At 34.5% G+C, this 21779-nt stretch overlaps 2 protein-coding genes across 8 annotated transcripts in view; one reads left to right on the top strand and one right to left on the bottom strand.

The window, feature by feature from the left end:
* The first annotated feature begins 98 nt into the window (after positions 1 to 98).
* On the top strand, positions 99 to 9262 carry LOC149775595 (uncharacterized). Its single transcript, XM_089943499.1, has 4 exons — positions 99 to 204; positions 4471 to 4528; positions 8154 to 8369; positions 9124 to 9262. Exons 1-4 carry the CDS (start codon positions 99 to 101, stop codon positions 9161 to 9163), a joined length of 420 nt encoding a protein of 139 aa, XP_089799625.1. The 3' UTR covers positions 9164 to 9262.
* Positions 8904 to 21779, bottom strand: part of LOC149775596 (uncharacterized) — a 36350-nt gene continuing 23474 nt past the window's right edge. For 3 of the 7 annotated variants that reach the window (XR_016416447.1, XR_016416446.1, XR_016416448.1), the window contains 4 exons: positions 18860 to 19059; positions 13304 to 15645; positions 11437 to 12822; positions 11073 to 11310 (listed from right to left, as the gene is read on the bottom strand). Coding sequence is in view for 2 of the 7 variants with exons in the window: in XM_089943036.1 (XP_089799162.1) it covers positions 9286 to 9467; positions 10102 to 10253; positions 10571 to 10742; positions 11073 to 11229 (663 nt within the window). In the remaining 5 variants the exon portion in view is untranslated. Of the gene's footprint in view, positions 9468 to 10101; positions 10254 to 10570; positions 10743 to 11072; positions 11311 to 11436; positions 12823 to 13303; positions 15646 to 18859; positions 19060 to 21779 lie in introns of those variants that run through there. The other 4 variants (XM_089943036.1, XM_089943035.1, XR_016416450.1 and 1 more) reach the window with 4 other exon arrangements.

The following is a 21779-nucleotide window of genomic DNA, read 5'->3' on the forward strand; positions in this document are numbered from 1 at the left end:
CTTATTATTCTTCTGTTTCCTTAGTACATTCGCCGGTGCATTATGTATATTAGTTATCTCAAAAGAAGCTTCTTATCTACGCAGATTACTAAGCTAGAATGATCGGTCCCTCAGCCAATATGAGAACTCGTGAGACCAATCTAACTAAGGCTGATCGCTCGAAGTTGATCGCCAGAAATGAGGTCTCTCTGAACAGTTTATCTGGTGAATTTTCACCCGACAATGACCAATTACAGAAAAATGAGAATAATTTTACACTGAAGATACAAATAAAAACAAACTAATAATTTTTGTAGAAAGCATATATGTGAAATTTTGACTGCAGTAATCAGGTTAATTCCTGATGCAACTGATGGTTTTTATACTGAACCAACACTGCCCCCAACCCCTAAATTTTACATTTATTTTTTTTTACAAGAAATAGCTATTTTGAATATTTTTCTGTGACAAGGCAGCTAAAAGAATCAGTATGTGCCTTATGCATGAATAAAGTTCACTAGTACTATAACAAATTAGCGTACTTTTCATCACCCCTCAACCATCTAGATTTTTAGATATTTACCTCTGTAGCAGACACACATAAATACGTAAGCCAAGTCGGCAGCTCATTTGCAGCCCAAGTTACGCATTTGATCTCCAATGCTCATCTAACTGTGACAGGCAGTCACCAACAAGCCAACCTATTTCCAAGCCTAACTCAAAGTAAATCTAAACCACATTATAGATTTAGCTTTTGTGTGAATTTATAAATGCTAGGCTTGTGATAATTAGGTCCATGCCTTCTACCTTAAAAATTATGGGGGTGTGTGTGTCAAAATGCGAAACTATCCAGTGAGACCTGATTTGCTATTATACCTCCTCAGCTAACAAACGCGACACACTATTAACATCCGGTTCCAGACTGTGCCTCTAACATATTTACCATTGGACTCTAAAACACAAACCCGGGTCTGGGTCCGAACCTTGATTGGGTGCACAAAATCATTACCACTTCGGTACATTATATGAACAAACTTTGCGATAATCAGCTTCTTTTTCTGTATATGATCCGTTTGGGAACTGGGATTATCTGAGTTAGAGATGATGTGAATTAGGACAAATGGAACATTTATGCTGATTCTCACATAGAATTTAACACTGAAATGCTTTATGAAACATCTGTTCTGAAAATTGGCAAATCATATAATTCACTATTCTGAGCACTAGATTTTGTGAGAAAACACATTCAACCCTGGAAAACATATAATAAACTGTGTTGACTATTTATATTTGTTTTGTTTTGTGCTTTTATGACCTATATAAGAACTTTTGTAGTGAACACATTTCTTGACACTACAATACACTAGAGAGGTCTAGTAACTGAAAAAGGCGTGAGCTGTCCATCTATTCCATTTTATTTGACCTTGACCCTTGGCACGTTACAATATACCAACGTTTCATCCACTGCTGAGAACTTTATTGTGAACGAAACGGTCTTTTAATTTTGACAAGCATATATAAAGCAACTAGAAATGGTTAATTTCAAAAGAAAATAAATCAAACTATATCTAAGATTTTACATGTCTGAGTATACATTTTCTTGTGCAGTCTTGTTGCATTTTAATCTCGTATTGTTTCAAATGGAGTGCATCAAATTTTCTATTGACGATTGTAACACAAGCAAAGCATGCTTCTGGCATGATTGAATGTTGTACATCAATTACATATTTATCAGGAGTTCCTGAAATTTACAACAAGTATGCAAAACATATGATTATTTTGACACTATCAGCTCAGCATTGCAAATGATGTCTGCATCTGTGTTTATGCGACAATCTTGAAATGTAGCTAATATTAACTAATTTGTTTCGTGCATGAATGATTTCAGCACAATTTATATCAACATACAGACCAGCAACACTCCCCGACTGTATGTGGAACAAAGAGTTATCTCTGTACATTTAAAGTTAGACTTTAAATAATTTAATGAAACTAGACGATGCAGAAGAAGATTGTGTACCTATCGCACTTAAGGGCTCCCATAATTACTTCCATAATTTTAGCATTATCATGGCGGATTGCACATTACACAGATCACTCTTTTTCATGTGTATCCTTTGAATGGTGTGGCACTGTATTTTGATATAACTAGTTTGAAATGTTTCGTCCGCGGAAACCAATTTGGTAATTTGATATGTCACGATCATCAGCTGAAAGAGCTATAATTCAAACAGAAAAGTATATTGATAACGGTGGAGTGCTCCCCACATATGCTTGCCTAGTTGCTTACATTTTAATTGTCAGTCATACATATAGTATAAATTACTACAAGGAAGGACACTCTCCCCTTTCTCACGTGACCTATTTAAGAATCAGCTCTCAGATTTCAAGCTACATTTCCCATTGCGTAACAAATTTGGAACCAATATTTAGCTTTGACTTCCCATGCTACTGCTTAACATGGTCATGGTAATGATTGCGCCCTCTTAATATGCAAGAGAAATCCAGCTGAATATAATACTGTCCTCTCATTGGTTAAAAGTAAATAACATCCTGCATTTATTTGTTAAGACGGCAAAATTCAGCACATTGTTCTTACATATTAATCAGTCGCGATCATGGACATGTCGAGCAGGAGCTTTGAAAAATGGTCCAGCAATCCTTAAAGATATGATAGTAAGCAGATTTTTTAGATAGGCATACAAAATTGAATGTCTGAGCTAAACATCGGTACCAAGTTTATTACGCAACGCGAAATTTAGCATGAAATACCAGCGTCGATTCTTCAATAGGTTGCACCAGAAAGAAGATAAGTGTCTTCCTTGTAGTATTTTATAATATATGTAGGACTAACAGTTGAACAAAGATACGACCCACTGTGGTGCACCCAGGTAAAAGAAATATTACAATATAGACGATGCATTGATATCATATTAAATAAATGCATACAAAGTATAGTTCAAACAATTTATTTATGAAACCTAATAAAGGATTGAAGAAAAAAAAATTCCGGTATACTTTCTTGGCTATGAAGATGAATACTATTTAATGATTGTTCTATAATTTTAAACGTTTCTACAAATGCACGTTGCTCATTCTATGCAACCTAAATGTACCAATGAATGAGGTCGACTAAGTGTAACTGGAGAGAAATCTAGCCTTTTTCATTCGCTCCTGGAATCGTGCATTAAAGGTTTCATTTTGGGCAACTGTAAATTGGTTCTTTCACTCACCCACTATACCTGTAGGGGAAAAAAGCGATATCAAGAATCTCATAAAATGTTTTAATTGTTGTACCTTTTATTACCTATACTCCTGATTTAAATCTTTCCATCTACTCATGAGTATGAAATTGGAAGGACTAAAGAAAAAATACATTCAGAAAATGAATCACAGAGACAAAAGCACATTTGCTAATGTATGATTTCATGCTACGTGAATTATATAAGTGTGGAAACAATGTAGAGAACTTTAACGTCAATGTTTATACTACCCTAATCATTGCAAGCCAAAATGTGATATAGCTAATAATATACTTCTAAGACGTTATACAGTATACATCTATCCATACAAGTAATTGTAGTTAAACAGTGTCTTAATAATGTAGTAACGTTTTTACCTTTTTGATAGAACTATTGGTTCATGTGTTTGATCATTCTCATTTGTTCACTATAAATAAGGTGTTCGTTCGTTTTAATATGTTTGAAGTCAACTCGTGCAGAAATCTCTTGCACAATATTTTCCGCAAGATGGATCTCTAAAAATTCCGCAATCCTTTTGATGCCTTCGACACTGTTCTGTTAACGAATGAGAAAAAAAATCATTACATTAAGTTAGAACACACTAAACGAAGACAACAATATTGGATGAGTCAGTCTTATAGACTATAATAGCTGAAAACCTTTTTCTTTTCTTTGTTCTTTTTCTTTTTGAACAACAGAGTCGACTGTAGCGATAAAATCTCCATTTTTGTTCATGAAAAACCATATAGCACCATGTTATATGTTAGGCTCGAGACGGCTTTAAATATACCAATCTGGATGTCCAGCATCAGCAGATAGTAGAAGAAATAAAGTTATGTCATGAACAGACATTATCTACCTCCATTCCAAGTGCTACTGACCAGAAAGTGCTAAATGGCAATAACTGTGTGATAATTTATACCAGAAAGTGCTAAATAGCAATAACTGTGTGATAATTTATACCAGAAAGTGCTAAATAGCAATAACTGTGTGATAATTTATACCAGAAAGTGCTAAATAGCAATAACTGTGTGATAATTTATAACAAAACCATGCATGATAAGAATGGTGATAAATTTTTTAAAACTTTGCAATAATGAAAATGTATATTTTATTGAGACATGTTTGAATGATAATGACTGACAGAATAATTGTACCAGCAGTGAGACCAATCTTTTATTAAGTGTATCATGGATACTGTACCATGAATATTGTGAACAAGAGATGAAAAAACGTTGTCATGTTTCAGGTGTGAATGGTGGAAAAGCTTTGTTTGACTATTCAGGTGTGAATGGTGGAAAAGATTTGTAGGATGATTCAAGTGCAAAGGGAGAATTCGGAAAACCAGAAAAGAGTAATGAAACGACTGACAAATCCTTACAGCCTATATCCAAATTTTATCTCAATGTACAAATTGCTCAGTGCTATTCATCAAATACCAAAATATCAATTAGGCTCAAAATTAGTTGTATATAGGACACCTCATGACTGACATCTACACTGGACTTCCAGTGAGGTACAATGCAACAAATGTTGCATATGATTGATTGTCAAACCTCTGTACATATTCAGTCTGCATATTAAGTTTATAGCAGGGTTTTTGGAATATGAACCTGTGAAAGTGCCAATGAAAAGTGTGATAATCTAGATTAGTAATGGGGATTATTATATGCTCATTTTTTTCCGCATTAACTTTACATTGTCAGAATTGTGCAATATTACCTGATACTGAACCCATGCGCCAATACACATATAGCATTCACGTGCATAAAGGAACTACTTTCTATTGTAAACAAACAATGTATGCAGATGCTAGCACTTTTGATTTGTAAACAAATCATGTTCACTTGCGTAAGAGGCGCTTTACATTGTGCTTGTTTAAATTTGTTTCTGAATGAACTAAAACAGATGTTTCATGGACTGCCACATACCAGCTGCTTTGGCACATTCCGCGTTGATACAGTGTTTCAGATTTAGGCTAGCTAAAGTATACAACAGACGCAAAAAAGGGTCCTTACAAATAACATACAAGTGACAAGTCATATACTATCTTCTTTAGCTGATGATAACAATGGCAAAAAAATATATTTACAGTTTTACATCCTGAATTTCCTCAAAATGTACTTTCTTAGTTCTGCAAATCCGAATTACATGAGCCACGTCATAGGTTCTCAATCCTGATTATAAATTTTGAAACTGTACTGTAATTTTGATAAGTGCAATTACATCCTCCTTACTACACTCAAAATGAAATAAGCATTAAATTCCATAGTGTCTTTTTGATAATTGCAATTGAAAGACTTCATATTTTTCCCACATTATGATTTCAAACATTCAATGACAGAAACAGAAACACATTTGCAGATGTCAACACGCTTCTCCCTCGCTTCTTCAATCGGATGTATTTCATGTGGAATTGTCACATACAAATCCAGTCCATAATCACGAAATTCGTAGAATCGAACAAAATACCAAAATCTATTCATTCCAGATCAAATGGAAAAGTTGTTGCAATGCACATTCATTCACAATATGACTCCAAATTTCAATTTTAACTAGACACGCCATTTTCTTTTGAAGTTATGTCGAGCACGCAACTAAGTTCAAATTTATCTGGGCGGAGTTATGTGCGCAGTAATAATGTTGTTGTTGTGTAATGATGAATATGTGCTTGTGTATTTAGTTTGGAATGTTGCATACATTCAGTTACTTCGTTTCGTGTAGTGTATTTTGTTAATATAATTAAGCATATGGCAGAATTAAAAAAATTAGCATATAATAAAAAGGTTAGTGCATTTGTATGGGAAAATATCAACTTGTTTTGTCTGATGGATATACTTCACTACCAAGGTCGTGCAGTAATTCCATTAAAAAAACTCGTTCATATTTTCCCATAAAAATGCAGTAACCTATAAATATTCTCACAGCTGGAACATGTACCTCTGGAAGTGCCACTGAACAGTGATAAAATAGATTAGTGATATGCAGTATTTTTAATATAATGGTTTCATTATATAATCAACACAGAAAGATAAGCTGGGAAATGCTTCAGCATCATTAAAGAACAAATGGTTACCAAGAAAGGACATTGCTTATATATTTTGCTACTTTCTGATATCATTGTACACAATGGGAACTAATTCAGTGTGCAGGTTTGATTTAGTTATTTTTTTTTAGAGTTCAAGCATTAATTGTATAGTTTTCCAATTATAACTTTATTTTTTACTGGGTTTATTGCAGTATGATTTTATTTTCGTTTAGTTTAATGGCACTTTTAACATGCCATAAATTCAGATCTGCTAATGTGTTATATGATGGCAGACATATAATACATAGGATGTCAATGACGAAATGTATAATCGTGCATACGGGTGGGGAGTTGATGTCTTCCTACCATAAAAATGTGTGATGAGCAGCTCTGTTCCAACATTGTGAACAAGACAATAGGAGGACAAATTTGAAGAAACTTAAATCTTATGATCTTAGTTGACCATCATCTCAGTTCTTTGAAAGTGACAGTGCTCAAGGAATACAGGAATCAGCTGAACTTGAGAGTCAATATCTTTAACAAGAGAAATCTGTCTATTCACATTCAGATGAATTGATTAGACACATTGTATTCATTAAAGAAACTTAAAGGAATAGGGAACGTATATGTTGGTTTTATATTATTTGACTGCCTGTAGTGCAAAATTATATTTTATCTTATTCCCGTACACTGTTCTCGGGCCCTTTAGTTACTACAAGGAAATATTTTGGTTATCCGCGCAAATGCCTTGAGAGATAATTAGATCCGTATCACGTGGCCGGCAGTGACGTCATAGGATCTATTGCTACCACGCAACCGAGCTAACTACGAAGATTGCTAGCGTGATTCAGATAATTTCTTTTTCATTTTGCGTCATGGAAAATTCCGAGAACAACTTCCCCGACTTCTCAGTGAACGTGAACATTTTACCGTATCAGTTTGAGCCACTTTTGAAGACTAACAACGAAGAGGGTAGTGATGACACGTCATCTTCTTCGAATGATGAGTACATTTTGCCGAGTGAAGAGGGACGACTCGAGAACACAGTAGTTTGTACCGATTTATAGCATGCATTTCATATACAAAAAATGAGCAGAACGCACTTTACATTTCAGTAAAAGTAACTGGAACTTTGTCAACTCCTGTGTGTATAAATCTGTAAGTTTTGGTGGACCCAACTTTCGATAATCCTCCCTCGATTGCCTGAAACTTTTAAATTATACCGATAGTGCGAGTTATCAACGTAGATGCTTGTAAAGCTGTATTCTAGTGTTTATGTCTTGCTAAATAAAACATTTTCGATATTAAGTAGCAAATTTTCATAATTTTTAAAGCAATGAAAGCCACATACAGATTTTGTAAATTTATAATTGCTGCATTGTTTCAGAGCACTGATTCTAGTGGAAATAATGACGTGCTGTACACTGTAAACAGATTTTTTTGTTGTTCATTATTTTAAACTTCAACTACATTTACTCCTTCACACAGTGAAATATGTTTTTTTTTTCAAATAAAGGACAAAAGCCCATGCAGAATACATGACTTATGATAACGAATGTCAGTAGACACCAAAGATTAACTCCTTCTGTAATCTATAAACACAAAAATCACAGTCAAACGATACAAGTTGCACTGAATACTAACCTATTAAACACAATTCGACTCATAATATCACACTGACTTGATAATGCTTACTATAAACTTTGAAAGGCAACATACTGAGAACTAATGTTGTTTTGTCAAACTTCATTTCAAATGCAGAATCAACATGCTATTTCTAATCCGCATCTTTCCTTTTCACTATTTCTAATCCGCATCTTTCCTTTTCAATGCTTACAAAATGGTGAAAGTAATTTTTAAACATTCTTGAATGGTCAAAATTATGTTGTGCTCTTTCATTACAGGTGTGATTGTGGATATTGCCAAATGATGAACTCGACAATTGAGTGCTTATGCTGTGAAGAGGTAGAGGTAATTGGGAAAAAGAAGGGTGACCTGACATGTATAACCCTCCATGAAAGTTTCACTGCAAACTGCTTAAACAGACACATGCTTGAAGTATCCCTGTATGAATACCTGGAACATCATGGACTTTTGGATGATAATGAACCAATACACGAGTAATTTTTCCAATCTTATACAAATTTCTTCAAAGTTCCTGTTTAATCAGATTTTCCTACACTTGTGACAATGTTTGGGACACATTTTACAAAACAAACTATTTGCAAGATTTTCTTACTTCAAAGTGTTTTCATCTTACAACTCATGGAGGCAACATTTATTGCAGAGGGATGCATTCCATTACAATGTTCAAGATGTGATGGTCTTGAACTTATGAAAAGAATGCAGTTTTTAAGAACAAAATGTAGCTTTCTCTTTTAAAGACTTTACCCTTTTCTCTAGTATTTTCTTTGGAATGATATCTAAACTTTTTTTTACATTATACAGCCTGGATTGTGCTCATGTGCCATATATATATATATATATATATATATATATATATATATATATATATATGCTTGTTTTGAGAAAAGAATAGCAGGTTTGTTATAAATTCTAATAATTACTATGATGTTGCAATCATGACAACAAATATTTTTTGCTTATTAACTAGGTTTAATGAGTCTTCAAGAACACAATAAACAAACAACAAATAAATAGAACAATTTTATACTGATATGGGTCATTTCACGTGTATGATGTCTTGTATCAAATCTATATGTATTCAAAGATTAATAATTCAATAAAAAAATAAATATATCAAAAGTAATTCACCTGAAGTACTAAAAGTATAATTCAGCATGATTTACCAAAGAAGAAATATCTAACTCTTGTATGAATTTACTCTTACAGGCATTCTATATTTATTTTCAGAACATACAGGCATATAGCATATTGGCGTTTTGTCACATAGATTTGGCATCGACTAGGCAGACACAGCCGTAAAGTGCTTCCATCCTGTGTTGTTTCAAAAATCAGAGAAACTTTTCCCTCAGAGGAATATGTTGGCTTCAGATATGCTGCACCATAAAAATTCTAGGATTTCATAAAGCGTGATTTCAGCTTCATGATGAGTTCATCTTTTGAAAATTGTTTGTATGATGCTGTGAGTGGTGGTGGATACTGAGATGCCCCTTTCATGAACATGTATGCTTCTGTGTATGTAGGCAAGTACTGCCTCAAGTCCAGCAATGCCTGCTTCAGGAGTGCAATGTAACCTTAAAGAATAAAAATGCACCAAGATATGAAATAATAAACTTTTTTAATTTTGAACTATTATATTTTCCTAATGATAGAATAACCCGTGTCCCAACATAATGAACTTTAATAAAATTTATTCCACGAACTATAAATGTATTTAATTATTTTATTCATATTTCAGATTTTACTAGAGATTACTTTATTTCTTCTAATTACTTGCAGTGCCGGATTACACATTAAGCACACTAAGGGCATGCTTAAGGCACCAGCCCAACAAGGGCACCAGAAAAAATTCAAATTAAGTGTTGATGATGAAATTATTGAATTATATATGACCATTTCGATCTCCATGTATTTTGATTTACTTTTCTTTTTAGCTTTTAATAGTGTATTTTGTTTTTTAGTTTCACATTTTGTAGGCGGGGGGTACCATAATATTTTCAGTGCTTACAACGCCTTAATCCAGCACTGATTACCTGTTTACACTGGACATTACATTTATACATTAAAAATGGCTATTGTCAATCTACAGTTGACATCAATCATCCCCGAGAAATTGTGACAGCAGCTTATACACAATGGCTTTGGTGTAGAAAAGGAGGATACATTACATAACAGATATGGCACCAACATATTTAGTCAAAATCATACCAAAGGTTGGGTCTACTTTGCAGGGCTTTACAACAGCCTCCATCCCTTTCTTGCTTTTTGGATAGACAACTCTCCACCGCTCCTGGCCAGTCTTGGTCACTGCTTGTGCATTGTTTGAATTTTCATTATAGTGCAGGGCAGCTAGATGTAACCTAAGGAAATAAAAGCAAAAAAAAAACCCACAATCAGAATTAAATGGTCAGTGACTCTTGCTACTTACTGAGCTAGTTTTACAATTAAGGTAGGCAGATAGGGTTTTTCAGTTTAGTTTTTAAACATTATATATACAACACGATGATTAATATCTAATATATAAGTGTTTCAAACTACTGGCAAAACTGGCTCAATTTCATGCAATAATTAATTTCTGCAAGTTTTTATTTATCACCATGGGGGAAAAAAGTGCTAGGAGCAGCTGATCGGAAACACATGTTCTCATTTTCATCTAATCTAATTGCATACTATTTACCTTGCAAGCATGGATCCATAAAAGAAGTGTGTGCTCTTGGGTGCGTAGTGATTCAGAACATTGTGGAACACTTCTAAGCCATAAGTTTGATGTATAGGTGATAGCTTCTGGATGTCTTGGAGTATGTGAGGACTGCGAATGACTTTATCCATAAGTTTGTATGCCCTGGATCCTAATCAAGAGAAATGATTGTGTATATGAACAAGTTTATCAGTCTGTGCTTACATGTTTGGTTAAATCAAAGGCGTATTGTGATTTCAGCTCTTTAGAATAATCCCACAATATAAATAGCACTGTTTCCCAACCATATATATATACACACACACACACACACATCTCTGATTAGAAAAAATCGTGATAAAATTATGGCCAAATATCCATCTCTGTTTGGTTATACCGGTAGCTCACGTGTGTACACAGCTAGTATCAGTAACTGGATATTGAAATAGAGCAATGTAAGCATATGTATACTTTTCTATACACATTCTAATTGTAAACATACCATCTTTCAACCACTGTCTTTCTTCCAAAATGGGACCATGTTCACATTTGCAGAAGATGGTAGAATGGTCCTCGTGCTTGTTTGTGATGTGGTTCATCATAGATTCCCATTTGGCAACTACCATTGTCCGCACAAGAAGCTGCAACCCAGTACGCATGGTTCACTGTAGACTTGATCCACGGTCGAATCAATTCACCATCCTTCTTTTTTGCAGCTGCCTCCAGCTTCTTGGAGATGCCTGAAAATGAAAAAGCATGCATTCAAACAAAGGCATAATTCTGCAAGAGAATATCATCCATAAGAAAATGACAATGTTTTCAATTAAATTCAATTTAATTATTACAACACATATCTATATATGTACCTTTTGCCAAGTGCCATACATCAAAATAGTGTTTCATATCTGCTCGCTGCTCTCTCATATATTTCTGCACCATTCTATGCCGATCTGTAACAAGGGCTTTAATGGTCAACCCATGATCATTAATAATGTGATTCAATCCTCAATTCAGACCTTCAATCTCCATATGAGTGGACCCTTTAACTTCGTTGCTCTTAAACAGAAAGAAAATGCACAATTTGCAAAGTTGATTAATATTTTTGAACAGCACTTTCAAGGATACAAAAGGCAGGTGGCATTGGCTAGCCTTTGCAGGTATTAAAATTTGCTGAGCAGTCTAAATATGTATCTCTGACTATTTCAAAACAACAAGTCTAGTTCCCAGTAACCTAATAATCACTTGTGCTAACATTTAATTGATCTAACTGCATTATCTTGAGGTAGTTCAACTTGATAAAATTTGATACAGCTATGTTATCAAAGTACAGACTATAATACAAAAGTATAATATTCTGGTAAAAAAATAACCAACCAACCCAATCAACATTTAGTGCTAGCTATACACAATTGAAATTTGGTGTGCTAGTGGAATAACCAATGTTAAAAAGACCTTGACAATTGAGTAATTCTACTCAAAGTTAAATGCTATCTTTCTGCCTCCCTCTTTCGTGTGCCAACTTAAAAGTTGTATACAATATAATAATGACATTCACATAACGCTCTTATGACAACCATGTATTGTACCTGTACTAGATTGATGTCAAGTACTTTCTTGGCCTCCAAATCCGTCAAAGTATAAGCCACATATTTGGCTGAAAACCCAGGGGAATCCCAACGAGCATCACCTCCACATATTATTTGCTTTCCAGTGCGCTCTTCAATTAAGGAAGCTTGTTGTTTCTCCCATACCACTTCAACTGCAGGTACAATATATGATGTTTGTAGCTTTGTAAATGTACGTTTACTGAAACTTCGCATATTCATTCCCTCAAATAGGAGCAAAGCTTTTGCACAGTTGATACCTGAGAAAAATATTGCTCCTGCAGTAAACATATTACTCCATGGCATTCTTCCACCACAGGGCTGACTTTTCCATTCTGAAATGTGCCCACTGACACAAACTGAATTTGTTGTGATCATTGTTCCTCGAGAAAATTTCACAAACATCTGGGAGGGCAAACAACATGATCTACACACATTCATCAATTCTGCCAGACTCAGACACCTTGTGGGATCTAATTTAGCCTGAACTTTCACACTTCGTGTTAGTTTTTGTGGTTGGGCCTGAGGACTTGGTATGAAAGCTGGTATGCTGAGTTCAGCATCATCTATCTCTACCAGAGCACATGCACTTGCAGATGTATCAAGCACATAAGTTGCAATGTAACTATGCATTGCTTGATGCAGAACCTGAAGGAAAAAAAAACTATTATTGACAAGAAAAAGCATTTGTAGTATGTATGTAGTATCTTTGAAACATTTGAGTAGTCACGTGGCAACAACTGATTCATTACATTTATGGCTGCACAAAATGGGAAAAGGAAGTGGGGGGGGCACAAAGAAGTTTATCCTATGTCATAGCCTAAGGCTCATATTTCTCAGGTGATAGTGAAAAACATGAAATTATGCATTCCACTATATTTTAAATACAGTGTACTGTTACTCTAACGTTAGCGTCATAAACAACTCTTTCCGAGGTAAATATATAGTGTACGCAATAATTCAATCTCCGCAGCACATGGGGTGGTGGGGTGGTGATAATGTTAGAGAAGCATGGGAATCTGAGATGAACAAAGCTCTATTTTATGCAGATATTATTGTTTAAATACTTCAATTACATTATGGTCATGACATTGATGGAAATTAGAGTGCATACAACATATTTATTTACCTCTGCATTCCGCCGTTTGTGATAGGCTCCTCTTACTCGTTTCGGTTTGACAGTTGTGGTGCTGCTGCCACTTGGATCTGTCGGTAGATCTTCCCCCAGGCCTAGGGTTAGAATAATATCTGGTACTGCAGTCGGCTTAAGTCTTGCCCTGGCACTTAAATATCCCAATTCTGCACGTCTTTCTGGATCAACTTCACCCTGATCTTTTGAAAAACAAAGGCTGCAAAGTCTATGCGTTACCAGCTCAAAGTTCTCATGGTGACAGTAATGGATCCAAGCCTTTCGTCGGATTTTGTCTTTTGGAGATCGGAAAAAATTACCTGTCGAATTGTTGTTGCATCCAAACGCTGCACAGTGAGGCATTTTGGAAGATTCTTGGAAAAAAAACTCGAATACAAAGACTAATAAGCTGCCTACTCTCAAGCACAGTGGATCAACAGGATGCTGAGCAATGGCCGATAGCTGCAAAAGATCCTGTGATGTCACGTTTATTCAGCCTCGTTTCTACTCGACAAATATAAATATCAGAACGCTTGCGCAATTCATTCCCTATAATGTACTGTAAATATTTTTCGGTGTAACAGGGTCGCCCCAAATTATTATTTAATTTATCTTGGGCAACAAATGAGTAATATAAGCACAACTTTAATTGTATGTTCCCTATTCCTTTAACTGGTAATTCTAAAACAACTTGGTTTTGTTTTTCATACCATTTATCATAATTAGAAACACAGATTAGGACTGTTGTTTCATTTTTTTTAAAAAGTCAAGAGAGTTACACTAAATGTCTTCATGTGTCTGGTACTCAAGGATTGCAGGCTGATCCTACCTACTGGTGTAATTTAGAAGAAAGTCCAGACAGTTAAACCAAATGTCTTATTGTGTCTGGTACTCAAGGATTGCAGACTGATCCTACCTACTGGTGTAATTTAGAAAAAAAGTCCAGACAGTTTAAACAAACATCTTATTGTGTCTGGTATTCAAGGATTCCAAAACTGTACCTACTAATGCAAGTAAGAATACATTGCTCTTAAAATCTCTGGTGATTATTTATTTGCCTTCATAAGCCTCTGTTTGAAATGTTTATCCGCAATATCAAGATTTTTTCCTTTCTTAAGACTGGATGAAAAGTTCACAGACAATATCAAGATTCTTTTCTTTCTCCAATCTCTGGTTTAAAAGTTCACACATGATGTCAATTTTTTTTTCCTTTTAGTCTTTGGCTTACAAGTTTACCCACAATGTCAAGAAGAAACAGTTGAGCAATTGTCTTATCTTCCTTTGAAAGTACAGTGGACTTTATAAATAAAATAGTTTTCATAAAACTTCTCTTCCATTTTTGAAAGAATGTGATACATGAAATAACTTGTGAATATTTCTGTTCATTGTAACTTGTACTGTCTATTGTATATCTGTGTTCTAGGTACAGTGTAGTTTGTACGATCTTGTAAATATCTGTTCATGGCAACTTGCACTGTGTTGTGAATATGTTCATGGTAACTTGTACTGGTCAAATTTTGGAGAAGAATTTATAAGGATATCATGTAGAACATCCCTGAATATTTTCTGGAAGTCTGATGGACTTGCAGCATGTGAAACTGTTGATTTTAAGTCAAAATCATCCAGGAAAAACAATTATCTCCCTTTACTATCATAACATGAAAGCTTCTTGAGAGATTTTTCTGTAATACTCATCAGGAATTTAAGGATTTTAGGATGTGCTTGATTTTCAAATGCTTGTATTTTTCAACGCCTATTGATAGAAAGAGACAAAAAATGGACTTCTCATGTCATCAGATCATGTATGAGAGTATGGGTTAGACACATCACCTTGGAGACATGCTAACTTTGCATAGAAGGATCCATGCAGAAGACTTGTTTACTTGTGTTCCCTACATCATTATTGGTTAGTTTTGCTTTTATTTGCTTTTAGTCATTATACAGTCTCATGTTCTTGGTAATCATTATTTCTTTGCTTTAAATAATGAAGACAAATAATGACAAATGTCAATGTTAAGTCTGCTAGAATCAAGGTAAGCTTGTAAAATCAGTATGAAAAAAGTGATTATGTCTTTTTTGACAAGGAAAACATCAAAAATACATAATGGGGATTTTGAAAAATTATATGAGAAAGTATTCTTCATCCTGACGGTTGATATCTGAGGATCTACGTTTGTAATTACTACCCTGAGCTGAATTCCCTCATTGTTGATTTCTGTCACTAACCCACAAAATTTAGATGTCTCTCATGCCTGTCTGCCACCTCTAGTGATACAAATCTTCTTGGTTCTTTACTGTACAGTATTAGGCACATTGGCTGTGTGAATCTTTTCTCCCATCACCTGTTATAAGTAGAAAAAAATGAGAAAAATCTCTATTTGTATAGTAGATAATTTCTACTCTGCTTTCTGAAATGTGGAGTTTTTGGTAAGATGTTTATACATGACATCTTTTATATACATTTATCCTTCATACCGGTTTGTAAACATTCTATTTATTACATTGCAGTCTTCATTTCAGATGGTGGAAAAAGTGGGGTACAATGGCCCCCACCATTGGTTCCCACACATTTTTAAAAACAAATTTCCAGGTCATTTCCAGGATGTAATTTAATGTTTTAAAGTTCACATATGACCATTATTAAATGTAAATAAAGAACATTTAACTTCTAAAACCTGCATTTTTAAAATTAACAGAAGTTTCTATTTCATGACTTACCCAAATATCTGTCAGATTTATGATCGTGCACTTAACCACAAAATGTATAACTGCCAACAAATGTGACAATACTGCCAACAAATGTGACAATACTGCCAACAAATGTGACAATACTGCCAACAAATGTGACAAATTAGATTTATATAAATTGGCATGTAAAGTCATTTCAGTATCAAGAATAAAACTTCTAACTTTATGTTGCTGAGCTGTTAAGTTGGGATGAGGAAACAATAACCAAACCTTTAATATGTTAAAAAATATGCCATTCAAAAAGACTTAATTACAAAAGGGTTGATTTCAGTGTTGACAAAAAAGACCTTCAAAATTATATACTGTATAAACAAGGATGGAATGCTCTCTAAAATCAGCATATGATAACAGTGTTTCCCTTTACCCTCATTTGTGTTTCAAAGACCCCCAAATTTTTAATTTGACCCCACTTTTGATACCAAAGATTGTTTTTAATTCAGTCTGATCCCCAGTTTTGACATCAAGGTGATTTTTGACTCTCAGTCTTGCACTGAATATGTCAACTTGTAATGTGACAAACCCGTTAACAAATCTGGATTGATACTCACAGGGACTCGTACCATTTCTTAATATATAATACATGGAACAAAAATATCCCATATCTTTTGCAAGCTATGCATGATTTGAAACAAATACTTAAAGCCCTATGTCACAGTGCAATAGTTTTGCATCAAAGTTCAGCTCAGAAATGCAATATTTTAGACTACAAACTATCTTCTAAGAAATGGCGGTCTCTTTACTAATCCAAGTTTCCTCTGAATATTTCCACCCCATTTATCATATCTGGACACTTATACTGGGAGTGGGATCAGAGCCAAATGGCTACAGGTAAAAAAAAAAAGGAATTTGCCACCACCTAGTATGGAATCAACATACCAGTGGGCCTAGCAAACTAAACGATGTTACATCGAGCCATACCTGCATGAAATCTATATGAAAATTATTTATTTTCTCACACATTGCAAAATATAATGTCTTTAATCCAGTGATGGACAAGACTGACACGCACACACACACCCATATTAAATGGTAGTCCCTTAGCTGACAATCCCCCCAATATTAAATGGCCAGTCCCTTAGCTGAGAAAGAAATTACAGCAAACTGTGCCTTATCAATCCATGACATGATCGCCTGAGATTTTTATCAGCTTTTCATGTTGAGAGCCTTCCATACTAGGCAGTGAAAAATATATCCTTATGAAAATATAAGAGAATTTCCATGATGTCATCCAGCTCTTGGACTACTTGGATTTGACAGCGGCCGCTGAGGGTCATGTTCTGATAACCTTTGAGTTAGCCAATGGAATGCAGCTTTCAGAGATGCTAAAGTGAATAAAATCGTTCAGTACACATTGATGCTCCTCAGCCATATTGACAAAACAAGTCTCCCAAACACGAAGATACAAGACTTCATCTGACTGGCTGATAAAATTAGCAATTATGGTAATAACACAGGTCACCAGAACACGACTCCTAAGTGGTCAATCTCAGATCTTCACCAAACATACTGGAGATCTGATTTTAACCAGATTGCTACTTTCATGTACTGTGGCTGACATTTATTTGGATATTGTACTAGTGGAGCACATAGTAGACCAAAATGGTTGCTCCCATGTGCTTGATAAATTAACCTGAATTAGTCAAAAGTACATTAACTTTAGCAGTTGATAAAACAGAAAGTTAATTTTGCCAAAGTAGGCAATACCAGCTTTGAAAAGTGCAATGAATCAATTACAAAATATCTGAAAAGTAAAAGAAGTTATTGGTTCCCTTTTTTACAATTTACCTCTGAAGTCCTGGAAATGAAAATGACAAAGTGGAGCCATCCATATTTTTGGTAGGTGCACTCTGAAATGAGCCCAAGCTGTAAAATCTAGAACCCAAATTACACCCATCAATCATACACCAAAATGAAGTTGAATTAAGTTCTTTTAATAATACCCAAGATATACAAGGTCTGTACTAAAAAGCCAGTCTAATCAGTGATGAAATCCAGGGAAATTCTTTTTCTTTAATTAAATATTTAACCATATGCAAAATACCGAATTTTAGAGCACCACCAAATATGGCACAAGCTGATGATCTGGTGCTTGTTGAATTAGAAATGGACATAGAGGTAAGTAGATTAAATAATTTCAAGTGTTGATTTTAATGTAACTGAATCCACTGAAGATGGAACTGTGAAGCAAATCTCAGGTTTTGGAAACTGACAGTGACAGAAGTGAACAATGTCTTTGAAGAGTAGGAAAATAAGAACACAAGGATCAAAGAAAAAATGATCTTAAACTTTGCAACATACCTAAAGTCAATTGGGGAGGTCAGGAACAGGGAATTAATCCCTCCTGGCTAAATGACCATCTTGTGATGTTCTTTCTGGCTGTCCAAAGGAAAAATGGAACTGCATTTGAGCCATCAACTCTAAGCAACTTTCCTCATTTGATAGGCATATGAGAAAGAAAACTTAAAGTTTTTTCCCTCATGAATGATATTCGATTTAGCAAATGCAGAGAAGTGCTTAAATTTAAAATTAAGCAACTGACTGGAATGGGGAAAGAAAAACTCACAAATGCAACAGAAACTATTACTGATGCAAAAATTGATGCTTTGTATCAATGTAAAGAACTATGACCTGATAATCCCAAATCTCTTCAAAACTCATTGCAGCTTAACATGCATCGCATATTTTGAAATGAAAGCTGGAGTTTAGACACATGAATTAAGGTGGGGTGACAATGACGTCAGAGGAAAGGTTTTGGGAGAAGAATCGAATATAAACACAAGAATACAAGAATGACATATGGAAACATACCTCTAATCTCAGACATGGTAGAAAAGTGAAACCCTGGGCATATTCGATAGCAGATAATTCTTCTTGTCCAGTGACCCTGTATGAGTTTTTTTTTTTTTTATAAATCCAAGCTACCCAAGGAGATGCTTAAGTTGGACAGTCCATTTCTCCTGACAGTGAACACATCAGCTCCACATCCTGGCCAGGCATGGTACAAAAATCTGCAAATGGGTGCCAACAAAGTATATTCAATAATGAAAGAACTTAAAAGCCATCTTCAACCTACAGGAAGAACCTTGTGCCATACAGGTACAATTGTTGTGTAACCCAAAAAGTCGGTATAATTTAAAGGTAAATATTTTTCTTCTAAAAATACTGACTTCATAAATACAATCAATTAATTTAAACAAGTCATTTGAGTAGTGTTTCTTCTCAGACTAGTGTATTGCAAGATATCCCAATTTTACAGTTTAACAATAAAATCATAAAATTAAAAAAACATACACAAAATTAATAATGAATTAAAGAGGACTACTTGATTATCGTGTCATTATTTCTACTGAAACTAAACTGTTGTGGGTGGCCGATTTAGAAAACAAAAAGCATATTTGAAACTGGGATCAGACTTCGAACCTGAATCTTCAGATTGTAAAATCTGATATTTTTCAAATTCAACTATCCCTGTGTATTTAAGCTTTTATTCTCCATTTCTAGGCCTACCTTCTTTTTTCATTGCCAGGAAGCATTTACTACAAAAACTTAATGAATACAACATCCCAACATTTCATGATATGCAATAAGAGTACATACAAATATTGAGACTATAAACAGTACTCCTAGCTCAATGAATATCAACAAAAGTCAATTAGAAAATTATTATGAAAGAGTGAATAATTTTACCTACTAGTGTCTCCAACACACAAGTCCTACAATTTAAGATAGTTTCCTTGATATTTTTATTTTGTTAGGTCGCTAACTTACTGCCTAAATAACAGCGCTATTTAAGCCCATAGCTTCAGTTTGGTGCAATGCAAAAAAAATCAATCATGGCTTCATGAACAGAAAAGTATCGGAGTTAAAACAAGCTTTTCTACCACGGATTCTGTTGAATAGGCCACATGCATTTGACACTCATTTATACAATTAATTATGCACATGTTAGTGGTCATTTAGTTACATTTGTCTATATTTGTTAAAACGTGTTATTTATGTTGTTTTGTGCTGACATTTGAATGCTGGATCAATTAATTTTTATCATTTGCAAAGACATGGGGGCTACAGAAGCAAAAGGAGACTGCTAAATGTGGCTGGTAGCCTACATAAAGGGAAAGTACCAGACCAAAGTCATTTTGTACATTTTGCCTTTAACCCATTATCAGAATACCAAGAAATAGGTTGGTGATTTAAACTCAAGATTCAATAATTAATCAAGTTTAGAAAATTGAATTACCGGTTCAGCATGTACAAAAAGACGTGCAGAGAAAATTAATACTCTAGCTCTTCATTTTTGGAAACATCAAAATGTTTGTGACTAGCATTATGTCATTATGATTAGCAAAATACATGGAGAATTGTGTTATTGTCTTTATCATACTATAATACTTAAAGCCTACACAAGCTTTCATGCCTTTTTGTTGAGAACTACTGTCAATGCTGTTCAGGACTGACTAGAATCTATCTTGTGTGCAAACATTATTTGCAGAAAAACAGCTGATCTTCAATTTCTCCAAGTTTTATTCAAAATCCACTTCTCCTTGCCACTACATGGATTATTTATAAGTGTCAGTGGCATTTTATATTCACTACATTCCATATTACTGTACACTGCATCAAAGTCTGTGGACAAAATACAGTATGGAACTGTTTTATTATAACAGGGTTCATACAGAATTCTGAATGATAAATTCAAAGACTTTTCCCAAACATTCAAAGACCACAAAACGACTACATACGAATCTAACAACCTTGGACAATTTTATTTGTGATTATGGAAATAATTTAAAATGTCTGTGTGTATTTCAATTTTCAAAGACTGTTCAAGGCCTCAGGGTAATCTGCTCAATTTTCCCAAACTTTTCAAGGTCTTGAAAATGCAACCTCATTTTTCCCAAATTGTCAAAGACCTTCAAAGACCGTAAGATTCCTGTATAAGTTATTCTTTCACACTGTAAATGGTGCAAGGTACTTAACTGAAATAAATGGGACATCAATATTGCCATAATGCGTTAGCCTTTTCTTCAGCGCTAGAGTACCATCCTGCACCCACCTGTGTTGAATTGTGAATTACCAACAGCCCTTAACATCCATCAGCACAAAGCAACTTCACATTTGGATGGCGCAGTCGTCAACACATGCCAAACGAAGAACACACCCATTAAAAAACTCTGATTCAGAATAATTCCTCCGAAAGCTAACATACTCAACACTTCATAGTTCAGCTTATGCTCCTATTGTCAGAATTTTATACTTGTTATAGGCCTACTGGTTCCATGTTTCAAATGGATCCGAAGTAATCACGGTTCAGTGTGCATATTCTTGTGTGCATTATGTGTAAATAAAACTTAAATGACACTGTTGACATTCAAAGCTAACATTTCATACCATATTTTTAAGAAGTTTCATCAAAGAATATACTTCATTTGGAAACAATGAAGTGTGAAAAGTAAAAATGAATCATGTGACCTTTCTTGAGAACTATTTACCCTCACTCCCAGCTTTATACTGGTGGTTAGGTTTTGTTTTTGTTTTTTAACCAAGGGAATTGGCAGAAACCGATTGGAGTCTAAAAACACCCCCAAAATATGTAATAAAAGTGAAATTTTTTTTTCCTATGTTCATACCAGCCATATTTCATCTTGTGGTACAGAAACGACATAATTTAGCCGTTTTTTGTACCATACGATGAAATATCTCCAGTATTAATGAAGAAAAAGAAAATATT

This window comes from Sinohyriopsis cumingii, chromosome 19 (assembly GCF_028554795.1).
Source record: "Sinohyriopsis cumingii isolate HCF-2022 chromosome 19, ASM2855479v2, whole genome shotgun sequence".
Classification (NCBI taxonomy): domain Eukaryota; kingdom Metazoa; phylum Mollusca; class Bivalvia; order Unionida; family Unionidae; genus Sinohyriopsis; species Sinohyriopsis cumingii.

Coding starts and splice junctions, on each gene's coding strand:
- LOC149775595 (XM_089943499.1), top strand. CDS start 99: ATGATCGGTCCCTCAGCCAATATGAGAACTCGTGAGACCAATCTAACT. Junction 4,529..8,153: donor GTGAATGGTGGAAAAGATTT/GTAGGATGATTC, acceptor CTTTCATTACAG/GTGTGATTGTGGATATTGCC. Junction 8,370..9,123: donor GATAATGAACCAATACACGA/GTAATTTTTCCA, acceptor ATTTATTTTCAG/AACATACAGGCATATAGCAT.